This window comes from Lacerta agilis, chromosome 2 (assembly GCF_009819535.1).
Source record: "Lacerta agilis isolate rLacAgi1 chromosome 2, rLacAgi1.pri, whole genome shotgun sequence".
NCBI lineage: Eukaryota > Metazoa > Chordata > Lepidosauria > Squamata > Lacertidae > Lacerta > Lacerta agilis.
Genome location: NC_046313.1, coordinates 83,678,012 through 83,691,316, shown reverse-complemented (window position 1 = coordinate 83,691,316; position 13,305 = coordinate 83,678,012). Strand labels below are relative to the sequence as shown.

General features: G+C 40.9%; 1 protein-coding gene across 3 annotated transcripts in view; it reads left to right on the top strand.

The window, feature by feature from the left end:
* Positions 1-12,794, top strand: part of ZXDC (ZXD family zinc finger C) — a 14,027-nt gene extending 1,233 nt beyond the window's left edge. The window contains exons 1-10 of one of the 3 annotated variants that reach the window (XM_033141079.1): positions 1-69; positions 1,710-1,862; positions 2,620-2,698; positions 3,205-3,335; positions 3,901-4,071; positions 4,898-5,583; positions 6,351-6,435; positions 9,010-9,164; positions 11,110-11,211; positions 11,528-12,794. The exon at positions 1-69 is cut by the window's left edge and continues 1,225 nt beyond it. In XM_033141079.1, the coding sequence (XP_032996970.1) occupies positions 1-69; positions 1,710-1,862; positions 2,620-2,698; positions 3,205-3,335; positions 3,901-4,071; positions 4,898-5,583; positions 6,351-6,435; positions 9,010-9,164; positions 11,110-11,211; positions 11,528-11,614 (1,718 nt within the window). In that variant the 3' untranslated portion in view covers positions 11,615-12,794. Of the gene's footprint in view, positions 70-1,709; positions 1,863-2,619; positions 2,699-3,204; positions 3,336-3,900; positions 4,072-4,897; positions 5,733-6,350; positions 6,436-9,009; positions 9,165-11,109; positions 11,212-11,527 lie in introns of those variants that run through there. The other 2 variants (XM_033141080.1, XR_004426028.1) reach the window with 2 other exon arrangements.
* Positions 12,795-13,305: the final 511 nt, after the last annotated feature.

Below are 13,305 nucleotides of genomic sequence, written 5' to 3'. Positions count from 1 at the left end.
CCCGCCTCGGCGCTCACCAGCGGAGGAGCCACCTGGAGCCTGACCGGCCTTACCGCTGCGAGTATCCAGGTGAGCCACCGGCAGCCCTGATTCTCCCTTTTCTTATTTTACAGAGGTCAACGAGTCTTGGCCTTTCAGACTTGGGTAAGAGCCCCGCCCCAAAATCCGTTTGGACTTGCAGCACCCCCGGATTGCTGGCTGCAGCCATTGCACATTTAAAGCTCACGAATTCCATCACAGAATCCTTGGAAACGAGTTACCAGTTACCAGTTCCAGCACCATGAACAAACTGCGGTTCCCAGGATTCTTTGGGGAGAAGTCCTGCACTTTAAATGTGCAGTGTGGATTTGTTTTGCACAGTGGAAAAAGCGGAAGAGTTGAATAGTGATCTCAGTAGCCCCTTGCAGTAATAATCTCTTTAAAAATATATATATATATACTTTGCCCTGCGCTCTTCATTAGGTGTTTTTGGCAACTTGTGGGATAGACAAGAGATAGTGATAAGACCCGAAATTACTGTGAGCTTTGCAGATAAGTGAGGGTTTGAATCCAAGCCAGAACATCCACAATGCTGTAGGGTCATTCCATATCAAATGATTCATTTATTTTTTACCTCATGTCATCCAGTTTACTTAATATTTTGTACACATTAAAAAAAACTTAAGTGTTAGCTATAAACTTAGTTTTGATCATTCAACAAGTGTACAAAATACTAAGAAAATTGGATGAGGTAAAAAAATTGGATCACTTGATATGGAATGACCCTGTAGTGGGGTTCAATACAAGTGCACTGTAATACAGTGGTGCCCCGCTAGACGAAAATAATTCGTTCTACGAGTTTTTTCGTAGAGCGAATTATTCGTCTAGCGAAGCGGCAATGGAGCGCGGAGGTTTTCACACTTTCGTCTTGCGAAGCAGCCCCATTGACTTTTTCGTCTTGCGGGGCAGCATCCGCTAGACGAATGCCGTTCGTCTAGCGAGTTTTTCGTCTAGCGAGGCATTCGTCTAGCGGGGCACCACTGTATTTAGACTTGTGCATAACTTTCAGCGTTCTGTTTCCAAGCACAGAAGACAGACATGAAGGCCTTCGTCTGTTTGTTTTCTGCAGTTGGTACTCTGAGATAATCTACTTTAGATTTGCTATCATGTACATTGTCTCTGTACATTTGACTGCTCATAATAAAGTAAACTCTCACCAATTACCATGCTGGAATGCTACAACATTAGATGTGGTGAATAAAGGTTGGAAAAACAACAAGAAAATTTGCACTCCAGTTTAGAAGAAAGGGAAATTGCAGAGTGATGTATAAGAATGGCAGTGTGCCAGTGAAAAGGAGATGCAAGAAACTAACTTCAGCTGTGACATTATACTGCAGTACATTGCAGTATTGGAAATAAACTTAGTCCAGAGCAATTTCCCAGAAAGGCCTTCATAGTTTAATGAGGTATTTACTTACTTACTTACTTACTTACTTACTGTTATTTAATGGGGTTGTAGACCACTTTTCAGGTAACCCCCCCCATAGTACTTAGAAATGATATGTCAACATGATACACACAGTAAGATGCAACATTAAAACAATTTAAATGATATTATTATTACCATGAACCTTTCTGGATGATTGTAACAATAATATTCTAGTTCATGGTAATAACCAATTGTTTTGTTTTCCACTAAAACAGAGTTTGGTTCTTCCTTCTTTCTCTAGGTTGTGAGAGGACCTTCATAACAGTGAGTGCATTATTTTCTCATAATCGGATCCACTTCAGGGAACAAGAACTGTTCTCCTGCTCCTTCCCTGGCTGCAACAAGCAGTATGACAAAGCCTGCCGACTGAAAATCCACATGAGAAGTCACACAGGTGTGAAGTTAGGGCATTGGTTAAAGTTGGTATGTCATTAATAGATAAACGGATTGTGTTGAATTGAAATGTGTCCCTGATTCTTAGATGGAGTTGTACTAAGGAATAAACACAGTTTTTTGTGTGGGTATCCCTACCCCCCAATCTATTTGATTTACTTGAATCCTGGTGCTGTTCTGTTGTCCTTGTGTGCACTGCTAGTTTGCTATCTTGAGTAGCATGTTAACTTCTACTTAAATAAAACCAGAAAACCTGAGCTTAAGTGAGTGGGAGGTGGAAGCAAATAGAACTTAATGTTTAATTAATTGATAAAAGTAAGGCTTTCTTGGATTTGGTAAACTTGAAATAGTATTTTCAGATTTATAGGGAGAGTGTCCTTTAAACAACTTTGTGTATCGCTTGCCTGGGGTCAGCAGCATTTTGAGCAATGTAAGCTATATGCATGACTTGCTCTGAATCTTCTGGTGTTAAAGAACCAATAGCTATTTAAATCAAGAGGAATCAGGCAGAAGGGTCAGTGGATGGGTGAGAATGTTTCTTCTATTTATTTTAAAATTTAATGAACTGGTTTTAGCTAAGGTTCTCAAAGTAGCTCATAAGCTGCACAAATCAGAACAATTAAATCAGTAGTAAACATAAAATTATTAGACTTCGTGAATAACGTGAGTGTGAGCAGTTGTAGGGGGTTTTATCAGAAATGTTGGGTAATTGCATTTGGTTTTTTTAAAAAAATATTTTTGCTTTTGCTTTCCTCCAGGTGAAAGACCTTTCATCTGTGACTTTGAAGGTTGTGGCTGGTCTTTCACTAGCATGTCCAAGCTATTAAGGCACAAAAGGTAAATTTTACCTGACTGTAAATGGCTGTTTAGGGGTCCTCAAAGAGCTTGCACTTTAAACTTTTTCATAGGGGGAAATAACAAGTCGAGAGGGTGCGCAAAGGGAAAGAGATGTATACAAGAAGATAAATAAGCTTTGCTTCCCATGGGAAAGGCATATGCATTTTATCTGGAAGATTATTTTTGGTACTGTTGGGCCCCAACCAGCATGGCCCATAGCTGTCAACTTTTCCCTTTTCTTGTCAGGAATCCTATTCGGAATAAGGAAATTTCCCTTAAAAAAGGAAAAAGTTGACAGCTATGGCATGGCCCCTCTGGCTGGGGTTGATCTGAGTTGTAGTCTAAAACAGCTGAAGGGTACCAGATTGTGGAATTCTTGTCTAAGTGTTCCAAGTACAGTATAGCAATATGCACATGTTCAGCTAAAATGTTTAGGATCCAACCTGTAATCATCAATGCCTGTGCCCTTAGTATTTTATATTGAATTTATTTGATTCTGATTGTAGGAAACATGAAGATGACAGAAGGTTTACATGTTCTGTAGAAGGCTGTGGAAAATCCTTCACAAGAGCCGAACACTTGAAAGGCCATAGTATAACTCATCTTGGCACAAAGCCATTTGAATGTCCAGTAGAAGGTATTATTTGTATACGTGCTCTTGTATGCTTATGTTTATCTCCTTTGTTCCTAGTCATTCAGAGAGGGTTAAATTAGAGAAGATGGCAGCTGCTCTATGCATCAGGTTTGAATTGTTGCTGAATCGTACAATGGAGAGAAAAGCACGTTCATAGCACAGCATGGATAGGAGAAACCCTTTTGTGTTTTCCCCTCCAAAACTACTTTTTAAAAAGGTGTTTTTTCTTTCGTTCTGGCACTTTTGGATACCCTATACATGTTTGTTTGTGACATTATGTTTTCCACACTAACAGCCTATGTCTGCTGAGAAGTAAGTCCCATAGTGGAGCTTATTCCCAAGTACTGTAGTGAGTATAGGATTGCAGTCTAAATGGATTTTCCATATTATATTACTTTGTTTTAATAACATTTCCACATTTTTATGACAAAACATAAAAAAAAATCATGACACAGATAATTTTGTAGAATGGGAATCCTGATAATTGCCTCTGGCATCCAAATGAAAAGGATATAAATTAAAAATGTAAATTAAGGAACAGTATCTAAACTTTGATATCTTATTTCAGGTTGTTGTGCAAAGTTCTCGGCACGTAGTAGTCTGTATATTCACTCCAAAAAACACCTTCAGGATGTGGACTCACTGAAGACACGTTGCCCTGTATCCAGCTGTAATAAATTGTTCACTTCCAAGCATAGTATGAAAACACACATGGTCAAGCAACACAATTTTAGTGCAGGTATGACCCGTTAACTGACTGCTTGGCAGTAAGTCATAGCTGGTATGTGTTATATCGAAAGGATAATATCTTTATTTTTGGTATTGAAACAGTGGCTATTTTAGAAAGCCCAATAAGTTGTGGTTTCAAATGCTTTTCCCCTAAGTCCTTGCCATTTAATTACTATGGGGTGTTGTATCCTTTTAAAAGGACGGCATTAATTTATAATAGTATTTCCTAACTTATAGCAGGAGCAGTGACTGATACTGGTGTCAACTTGTGGTTTTCTCAGACATTGATCTCATCCTTCCAGACACTTTATGATCAATTCCATATAACTAGTGGCTTGTTTGCCACTGAAAATTGCTTCTGTATGATAGAAGCTCTACATGGTTGTGAGAACGGCATGAATTTGTTTCCTATGTGGCTTAGCCAAACTGAGTGGTAAGTAGTGGTGTCAGAATCTGGGGAAATGCAGCATGTACCTCTCAGTCTAAATAACATACAGGAAATGGATTCAAGCCATTCTCATAGTATGTGGCACCCTGACCACATGAAAATGACATTGAACAGCAGCCATGCCACTGTGTGTGTATATGAGGGAGGCAGGGTTTGAAAATGATCCGAAAGGACAGACTAGAATAGTGACAAGCAGAAGTAGGGCCCTAGCTAACATTGTCTTCTGCAAGGTGAGAAGGATGTTGGCTGGAGTGATTTAGAAAGCAGTTCGGAGGAATGGCAGGGCAGCCAAGTTGGAAGTAGAGGCAGCAGGTGGGGTTCATTGTTGGCATTTGATTCCCATGTTCCATGGGCACGGTGGTACTAACATGCTAAATCTTTGTTTCAGATCTCTTAAATCAGATGGAAACTATCAGTTCCCTCACACCTAGCAGCGAACTTGCCAGTTCAGGACAAAGTGACCTCAGCAATGTAGACCTTGTGTCCCTTTTTTCCAGTGTTTCTGGAAACACCTCTGGAATTTCAACAGACATGGCTCTGATAAACTCTGGAATTCTCACGATAGATGTTGCCTCTGTGGGCTCCACACTTGGAGGCAATCTTTCTGTTGGTAGCAGTTCTCTTGGTCAGACAGTTGACCCACTGATTTTAGTGGCTAGCAGTGACATCCCACACAGCCTGGACAGCTCTCTTCTGCTGGGAACCACTGCCACAGTTTTACAGCAAAGCACTTTAAATTTGGATGATGTACAGACTGTGAATGCAGAAGCCTTAGGCTCCCTAGCATCGTTGTCCACAAGGAGTTCCAGTCAAGACCTGCATGGTTTGACTTCCAGTAATAACCTGTCAGTAGACGCAGCCACTTTAACCCCTTCAAGCAGCCTTGGTGGAAACAATGCATCTGAATTACTGGCTCCAAGTAAAGCAGAGCAAACTTTACTTTCTAGCCTGGATGTTGTGGAACAGCAAGAAGGCAGTAAAGTGGTGACTCAGTTTGTGTTCTCCAACCCTCCAGGAAGTTACAGTGCACAGAAAGAAACTGATCTGAGCACGGTGACTGGCAGCTCCTTTCTGGTATGCAGTAGCTCTCAATAACTGTAGTTTTCATTAGTATCTTAGCTTTGAGGATATTATATTGCCGTATATGAGCCATCCTTTCTACCAGATCAAATGGGTTTGTGGAATGTCTGCCACGAACGAAGTCGTCGTATATTTTGTACAACGTAAGTGGTATAAGTTGTGGTTGCCTGTGAAAGTATTAAACCCAGTAACACATTCTACATCACATTTGGAGGAAAGTTTGCTTTTTATTTTCCCAGCTGGAGCTTAGTGCTATTAACCTCTCTTCCCAAGTTGTTGTAAGTACTCAAAAGTGAGTGATGGTTGGCTTTGGAACTGACTAAATAAAAAGGAGTGCCCTGTTCGCTGCTTATAGAACAAGGAAAATGGACTGCAATATCTTGAAGATTTCCTTCTCTTCTGATCCTTGCCTTATTATTATCCCACATGCAGCTAAAATAGGGTTTCTGATTGAATTAGTTAGTTTGACGAAGACAAGAGGACCATAGTCTTGAGCTGCATTTCCAAAACGTGTTTCGGTGATAGTCTTCTTAATATAGTACTTCCAATCCCATGCGAGTCAGATAAATGGGTTACCTCAATATTGAATGTCCCTATGCTTGCATCACTAGCCCATTAAACTGTTAAAGCTGATTAGCATAGAAAAAATTCAGACCATGCAGGGAGATTTCTAGGAAAAGCATATGGTCTAAAATGTGAACCTAAAAATCCTAAGAATCCTGTTGTATTGGTGACATGCATAAACCTTCTTCTCTCATTAGGAGAGTGGTGGGTCTGCAAGAACAGATTATCGAGCCATTCAGCTTGCCAAGAAAAGAAAACAGAAAGAAAATGGGAATGACATAGGTGAGTATATTGTTCCAGCACAGGATATAATTTACTTGAGTGAAATGGTTTTGAAGACATGTGTGTGTGCCTGGTACAAGCCATCATAGATTACTAACGTAGTATCATGGTTAGTTTGGGGCTATTCTGGTGAATAGAGCCTCACGTCTTAGAAGACTTGCTCAAATTGGGGTAATTTTGCTATGTTCTAGTAGTGGGTATGCGCTGCAGCACACATGGATGATAGAACACTGAAGTATGATGAAATATTGCTTTATGAAGCTCTTTCCCTGTTTCTTAAATATTTGCTTTTGTATGAAATGGTAATTGTAAAATACCCTTATCACCCAATCCTAACCATGTTTACTAATCCTCCCTCAGGCATGCACACATTGATTATAATCAGGGAAGGGGCGGGGGGCGGCCCGCCCCGTGTGGTACCCTGGGGGGGGGACACTCAGGGCGGGGTCCCGCCCCCCGCGATCGGCGCCTCCAGCCAGCCCCCTTTCAGCGGCTTTTTTCGCCACTGGGCTCCCTGGGCAGAGCTGGGCGGGCCAGCGAGGAGGGGCATCACACCAAGCTGGCCTGGGTGGAGGCGTCGCTCCGTGTGCATGCGCCATGACGTCATGCGCACGGAGCAACGTCCCGCCCCCGGGGGTGCTGCTTGGCTTGCCACCCCAGGCAGCCAAGCGGCTCGCTACGCCCCTGTTTATAATCACATCGGCTTTGACCTTGATGCTGCGTGTGAAGCAGTTTCTGATGCTTTGTCTAGGACACAGAGTGGTCCAGTTTTGTTGGATTGGTTTTTTCAGTTATTGTGACTTAAGGATGTAAACATGGTGTTCAGAGAAATTTGGTTAACCTCTTGTGTGTTCATTAGTAATTACGTTTGAAGAAGTGAAGTAACTGGGTGGGTCTAGGAGGTAATTAATGTATTTGAAGAGGGTCTGTTCCCACCACCTTTGAAGTGGACAATGGTGAAACTGCTCCTTAAGATGGAGACCTTAAGGTCTGGTGAATCATATTAATTATTATTGTTCCCCCTGCTGCTCCAGAAAAGGCAAGGAACTACATCAACAGCTTTTATAGTTCATCTTCCAGTGGTTGGTCACTCTTTCAGTTTACGTCTCTGCCTCACCTGAGACAGAGGTGTATTTACCTTTATCTCTCTCTATTGGATTCTTGGCCTTACCCCCTTCTACCATTACACCTATGTGTTTGTGGTCCAGTTTCTTTTGGATGCATCTTGGTCACTAGAGGCCCAAGTTGCTTCAGTCTTGGAATGCCTTTCACTATTTTAAATAAATGCAACTTACTTGTGCATAGTTAGGAATTCAGAGCTATTTATGATATGACAAAGAGCAGAGAGATAAAAGCGCAGTTGACTTGCCCTCCTTGCTTCCAGTACTTATCTGAAATTAATCTTTCACTAGTAGGTTGTCCTCCCATTCCCCAGTAAAAGCTTGCTGTCTCCAGAGTGCATGTATACATGCCAGATTGATCTTTGATGAGGCATAAGCAGGGGTAGCTGAAAGTCTGTATTACCTATTCCCCTATTTAATGGCTCATCTAAAGCCTGTAATGTGATATTGGGCTGGATGGACCAATTCTCTGACTGTATAAAGCGGGGAGACTTTCCAGCATGTCTGGCCTCCTTATTTGGTACACCTTACAACCTGACTTTTTATGCTTATAGGAAGATTGGTATATAAAGTGTGTGTAATCTCATGTACCTGAGAAATTGTTGCAACGTAGTCTCAACATTCACCATGCTTTGATTAGGACTAGTTCCTTTGTGAGTGAAAGGACTGGTGATCCACAGAGCTATAGCTCACTGAAAGGGAAGTATCTTTCTCCAATTTCCCACTGTTGTTCCAGAGGTTCCCTCACTGTTTTGGAGTATATGGGGGATAGAGACTGGTTCCTGAAGATGGCATTGGAGGAAACCCCATTTTTTTCTATGAGGCAGTGTTAGAAACTGAGATGAAAGCTAGGAGCTAAATGACACCCTAAACCTAGGTTATAGGCACTAGGTTATAAGCACTAGGTGCGCTTTTTATAACAAGAATACAAAGCTGAAAAAGAGAGAACTGCAGCTAAAATACTATGTTCATTTTTCACATGAACTAGTTATTTCCGTGCCCACCCCCCCTAATATTCTTACGAGAGTCTCTTCTCCAGTCTTCAGAGAGTAGCTGGACATGGGGAGGCAGAAAAAAGTCCTCCTTTCCTTCCACACTGCAATTTTAATCTTAAATCTTAGGCGCAGTGCTGCACCCAGAGCTCAGAAACTGCTTGCACTAATGAAATTCCCTGTTGCAAAATACACCCAGAACAATGGGAGTTTTGAACACTGCTATGAGGTACAGGATTCTGTGAGCTGAGTTCCACTAATGGGATATCAGGATTCATTCAGCTCCATGTTCTTATATGCCATGTGTAGTATTGCCCACTACCTAATTACCTACTTTCTTTGATGAGAAGCATATATCGTTATATTAAAAGCTTTTTTGAAATACATTATTTAGAAGTACATATGGTCAATTCCTTGGAAAATGACTTTGTATTACACACATGTCAATTACTTTATTTCAGGAAGCCCTAACTCTGGCATAAGAAAAGGCAAAAGTGATAAAGTTAGTTCTTCTAACCATGGGAATCGGTCATGCAATAGTGTTTTGCCAAATGGAAACCTAACAGTAAGAGATTCCTCAGCTGGCACACAGTTTGTTCAAATCCAGCTACTTCAGGTAAGAATTCATTACCTGACTTTATTTACACACTTCATTTTTAGATTATATATTTAGAAATGTACACTGTACATCTACTTTTATGCAACTGGTAAGTGGTTCTTGGTGTGCATGATGATCCATTATATAGTTCAGATGCAACATCCCTGGAGAGCATTTAAAAAATAACTTGTAAACTATCCTGACTTGTTTTTAGGAGATAATTTAATTATTGTTTGATTTTTATACCAATGTTATATATTCGATGTTAGCCTCCCTGAGCTCAGTCTTGGCCAGGGTACAAGTAAAAGGGATACAAGTAAAAGTTGTTGTTGGTTGTTGTTATTAAACTCGACCTTTCAGGTCTCTTCTCTACCCATCACATGATAACCCCTTCCATCGCTTGTTTACTGAAAATGAAAACTGTTGAAATAAATGCAAATGTACAAATTCTTTCCTGCTAAGCCAAGGGAAACAAGCCCCATGGGGGAGGGCGGCATGGGGTGCGGCAGCCTCCTCCCGCCCTGGCGCCCTGTAACATTCAGGGACACACGCAACAGCAGACGTGACAAAGGGATCCTCTCATTTATCTCAAAATGCCAACAAGTCTATCCTGACGGGAGGGGGAATTCTCTGTCTCCTTTTCTCCTTCCCCTCCCCAGTGAGAGCGACCCCATCCTCACTTGCTTGCTCTCCTTCCTCTAACTGTTGAAATATATATGTGAAAGGGATTGGGAATATGTTAAAACAAAACAGTTAATGGGCAGCAACACATTCAAACAAACAGTTGGTGGTGAAGTCAGGGTGGAGGAGGAAAGATGAGCTGGTATACAGTAGACTGGCATGTCCCAGGTGAAGTCACCCCTTTGTCTAAAAACAAGTGTAACTAATTTGTGAATGGCAATGTGCACTGGATAAGTCATTTTATAGAAAGTGGTATTGGAAGAGGTTTTAGTCCAGGAAGAGACAGCTTGAAAGAATTAAAATGCTCACCCTTGATTTGTATTTATGGAGTCTGATAGAGGCTTACAGCCTAATCCTCATATACTTTCCTACTATGCAAATCCCATTTAATTCAGTAGGGGTACCTACAAGTATGTCATCTGTATCCAGTTGGTGTCCGATGACAGAAGATTCTTTGATCCAGCTGAGCCTCCAGTCAGCATAAAGGGTAACAGGGCCATCTTCAGTGGTTCTTTCTCTCCCTGTAGCCCTCTTGTCTCCCCCATACTGTGCTCTGGAGTGTTGGGCCCTTTGGAACAGCATGGGAAGTGGTGGTGTAGGGAGGGAGAGGTACCTGAAGATTCCCTTAATCCTTGTTCTGCTGTCTGAAAACTCCACTGGGTCAAAAAAGCCTTCCTTTAGCAAAGGGATACCATTTAGATCAGTACATGGTTGTATAAAGTGCTTTCGTTTTTGCATTTATTATATGCAGAGGATGATGCCCATGGAAGAATAAGCTAGATGAATATTACCTTTTAATAACTGTCATCTTAAAGTGAATAAAGTAAGTAAATACAGTGGTATCTTGGAAGTCGAACGGAATCCGTTTTGGAAATCTGTGTGACTTTCAAAACATCCAGAAAACAAGGTGCAACTTCCAATTGGCTGCAGGAAGCCATGGAAGCCATGTCAGAAGTTCAGGTTCCAAAGAACGTTCACAAACCAGAATACTCACTTCTGAGTTTGCGCCCTTTGGGAGCCAAAACGTTTGAGTCGCAAGGCGTTCATCAACCAAGGTATGACTGTAAATAGTTTCCAGTCCATAATTGGGTGGCAGCATGATTTATATATTTCATAGAAATGATTATAAGATTTCTACTTTCAGGATGGAGCGCCTTAAAAATGCATAGCTAATTAGACATGTTGCCACTTTCAAATGTTTCCATGTATTTATAGCAGAAGATTAGGTTGCCATTGGGATTTTTCTGTGGCTAGAAAATGATCTTGTCTCCTTTCTCTTTAGGATGATTCCCCAGGAGAGGGAGATTTGCCATTTCAGCTCAGTTCTCAGTCGTCTTCTTCACATTCTCAGCTGACAGTTGACTTGCCTGTTCATATCCTTCAGGTACAACCCCTTTTGTGTTTTAAAGTTGGACACCAACACAAATTACAGTTGCCCTGCGTGATACAAATTGACAGCTGCTGTAAGTTTTTAAAAGATGTCTTTTCTGTATGCTTTTTTTGCTTGTTTAAAATTTAATGGATAAGTAAAAGACCAAAAGCAGGCTGTAGAAGAGTATGATTTTTTTAAACCATCCAGTGTGTCATCTTCCCAGAGATGGAATTTGGAAGCTTATGAAATTAGCCATACATATCTGTGAACCTTGGAAATTGGCATGCCTATATCACTGTGTGAATTTTTTTATTCTGCTTTTGTACAGGAGCCACACAACTCTACCGAAGAGGATGCCAGTTCTGATAATTCTCAGTTTACAGGAAGTACCATTAATTTACAAGACCTTGAATGATAGTGCTGCGGACAGAAACATTCAAGTACAGCATCCTGAGAAACAGAAGCTTGTTCCTACTTCTGAAGGAAAGAAATAGGAGTGGGCACACATCAGTGCTACTTTGTGGCTTGCTTGATGGTTATCGTGCAATGGAAACCTGTTCAGTAAATTTTATTTGATAAGGCTTTGGAGATCTTGGTATGTTCTGTCTTGTGGTCAGAAAAATGTGATTATGGAAGCATTGTTTAGATTATGCAGTGGATGTTTTGAAATCCTATATTAGAATGGACATGCTGTGATTATACTCCATACTGTTGTCTTCAAGGACAGTGCTGCAATATCAAGTTACACTTGGCAGTGTAAAACCCATACACATAATTAGTGTCCCTAGTTGAATATTGGACTTGAGTGGAGGAAGAGCAATTAAGGCCATTGAAGTGTTTATTATCGAACTGTTTTCTCTGATAGCATTGAATACAATTTTAAGGAAATAATTGCAGAATGATAATACAGTTCTTGGGGATAGCAGAAGTTGAACCATATAGCTCCTTGCTCCTTCCATCCCTGATATGGTGCAGTATACACTTTCTACCTTTTAGGAGGCTGCCTAGCAGATGCTAATTCTTACCCCTTGAATATGTTTACAGTAATACAAAACAGTATTGCCAATTCCTGTGAAGTTGCCACTTTCATTATATATAGCCCAGTCCCCTGCATGTTTTCTTGGAAATAAATTTATTCCCAAGTTAATGTGCATAGGATTGCACTCTTGGTCCATGTGCCATTTACACAGACTATATACTTGAGCAAAGAGCTTCCAGCTAGTGTCATAGGATGTAAGATGCAGGTGAGTTACTGACCCAGAAGGAAAGTGCATATTTAATTTAAATAGGAGCCTGCCTTTTTTACTTTAGTTGATAGGAAAATAGTTCTGTAGACCTTTAAAAAGCAAATGTCAAGATTTCAGTTGAGCATAGAATCTAAGAACTTGGTGTTCCACAACAAACATCAAGGCTGGAATTTTAAACATACTTTTCATGATGTGCCGCAAGGCTGTAAAATTATATATCTATATATAGGACTTTGTTAAAAAGCAGCGTGTGTATGTATGAATTTTTATTCCTGCAGAGTGTGTGTGCATATGCAGTTCTATTTTTTACACAGTATGATATCCTGCAGATGAACACATGTGATCTGACCTTGTGTATATTTATTTGAAGTCATGGGATGCACTAATAAGAGGGTAGCTAGCTGAAAAGCATGAGCGGTGGTGGTAAGAAACAGAGTTCCCCAGACTGGACCCTTCTCCAGGCCCATATGCCTCTGAAGCTCATGCACAATTTGGAATGGACTAATTCTGCAGCCACCCAGACTTGCCTGGCAGCAGTGGCAATGAGGTGAGCTGTTCCAAGGGCCTCTGATGGTAGCATTCTGGATACCAAGATTTCTGTCATCCTTTCAGAAGATTTTTCTGGTACATCCCTAATGCCTGGAGATGTGTTGCTTGGACCTATTCTTGCTCCATAGCATGTAATCAAGAGCACAACATGACTAGAATGGCCCTGGAAGTGATTTTCTGATATTATTGGACCATGCATCGCTTCTATGAGCTCATTCCAAATTAAGATTTGGAGGGGGCTTGCCCATAAGTAATTAGAAATGTACTGATTCTTGTGCCTTTTTTACTCCCATTCCCTGAAATTTTTAAG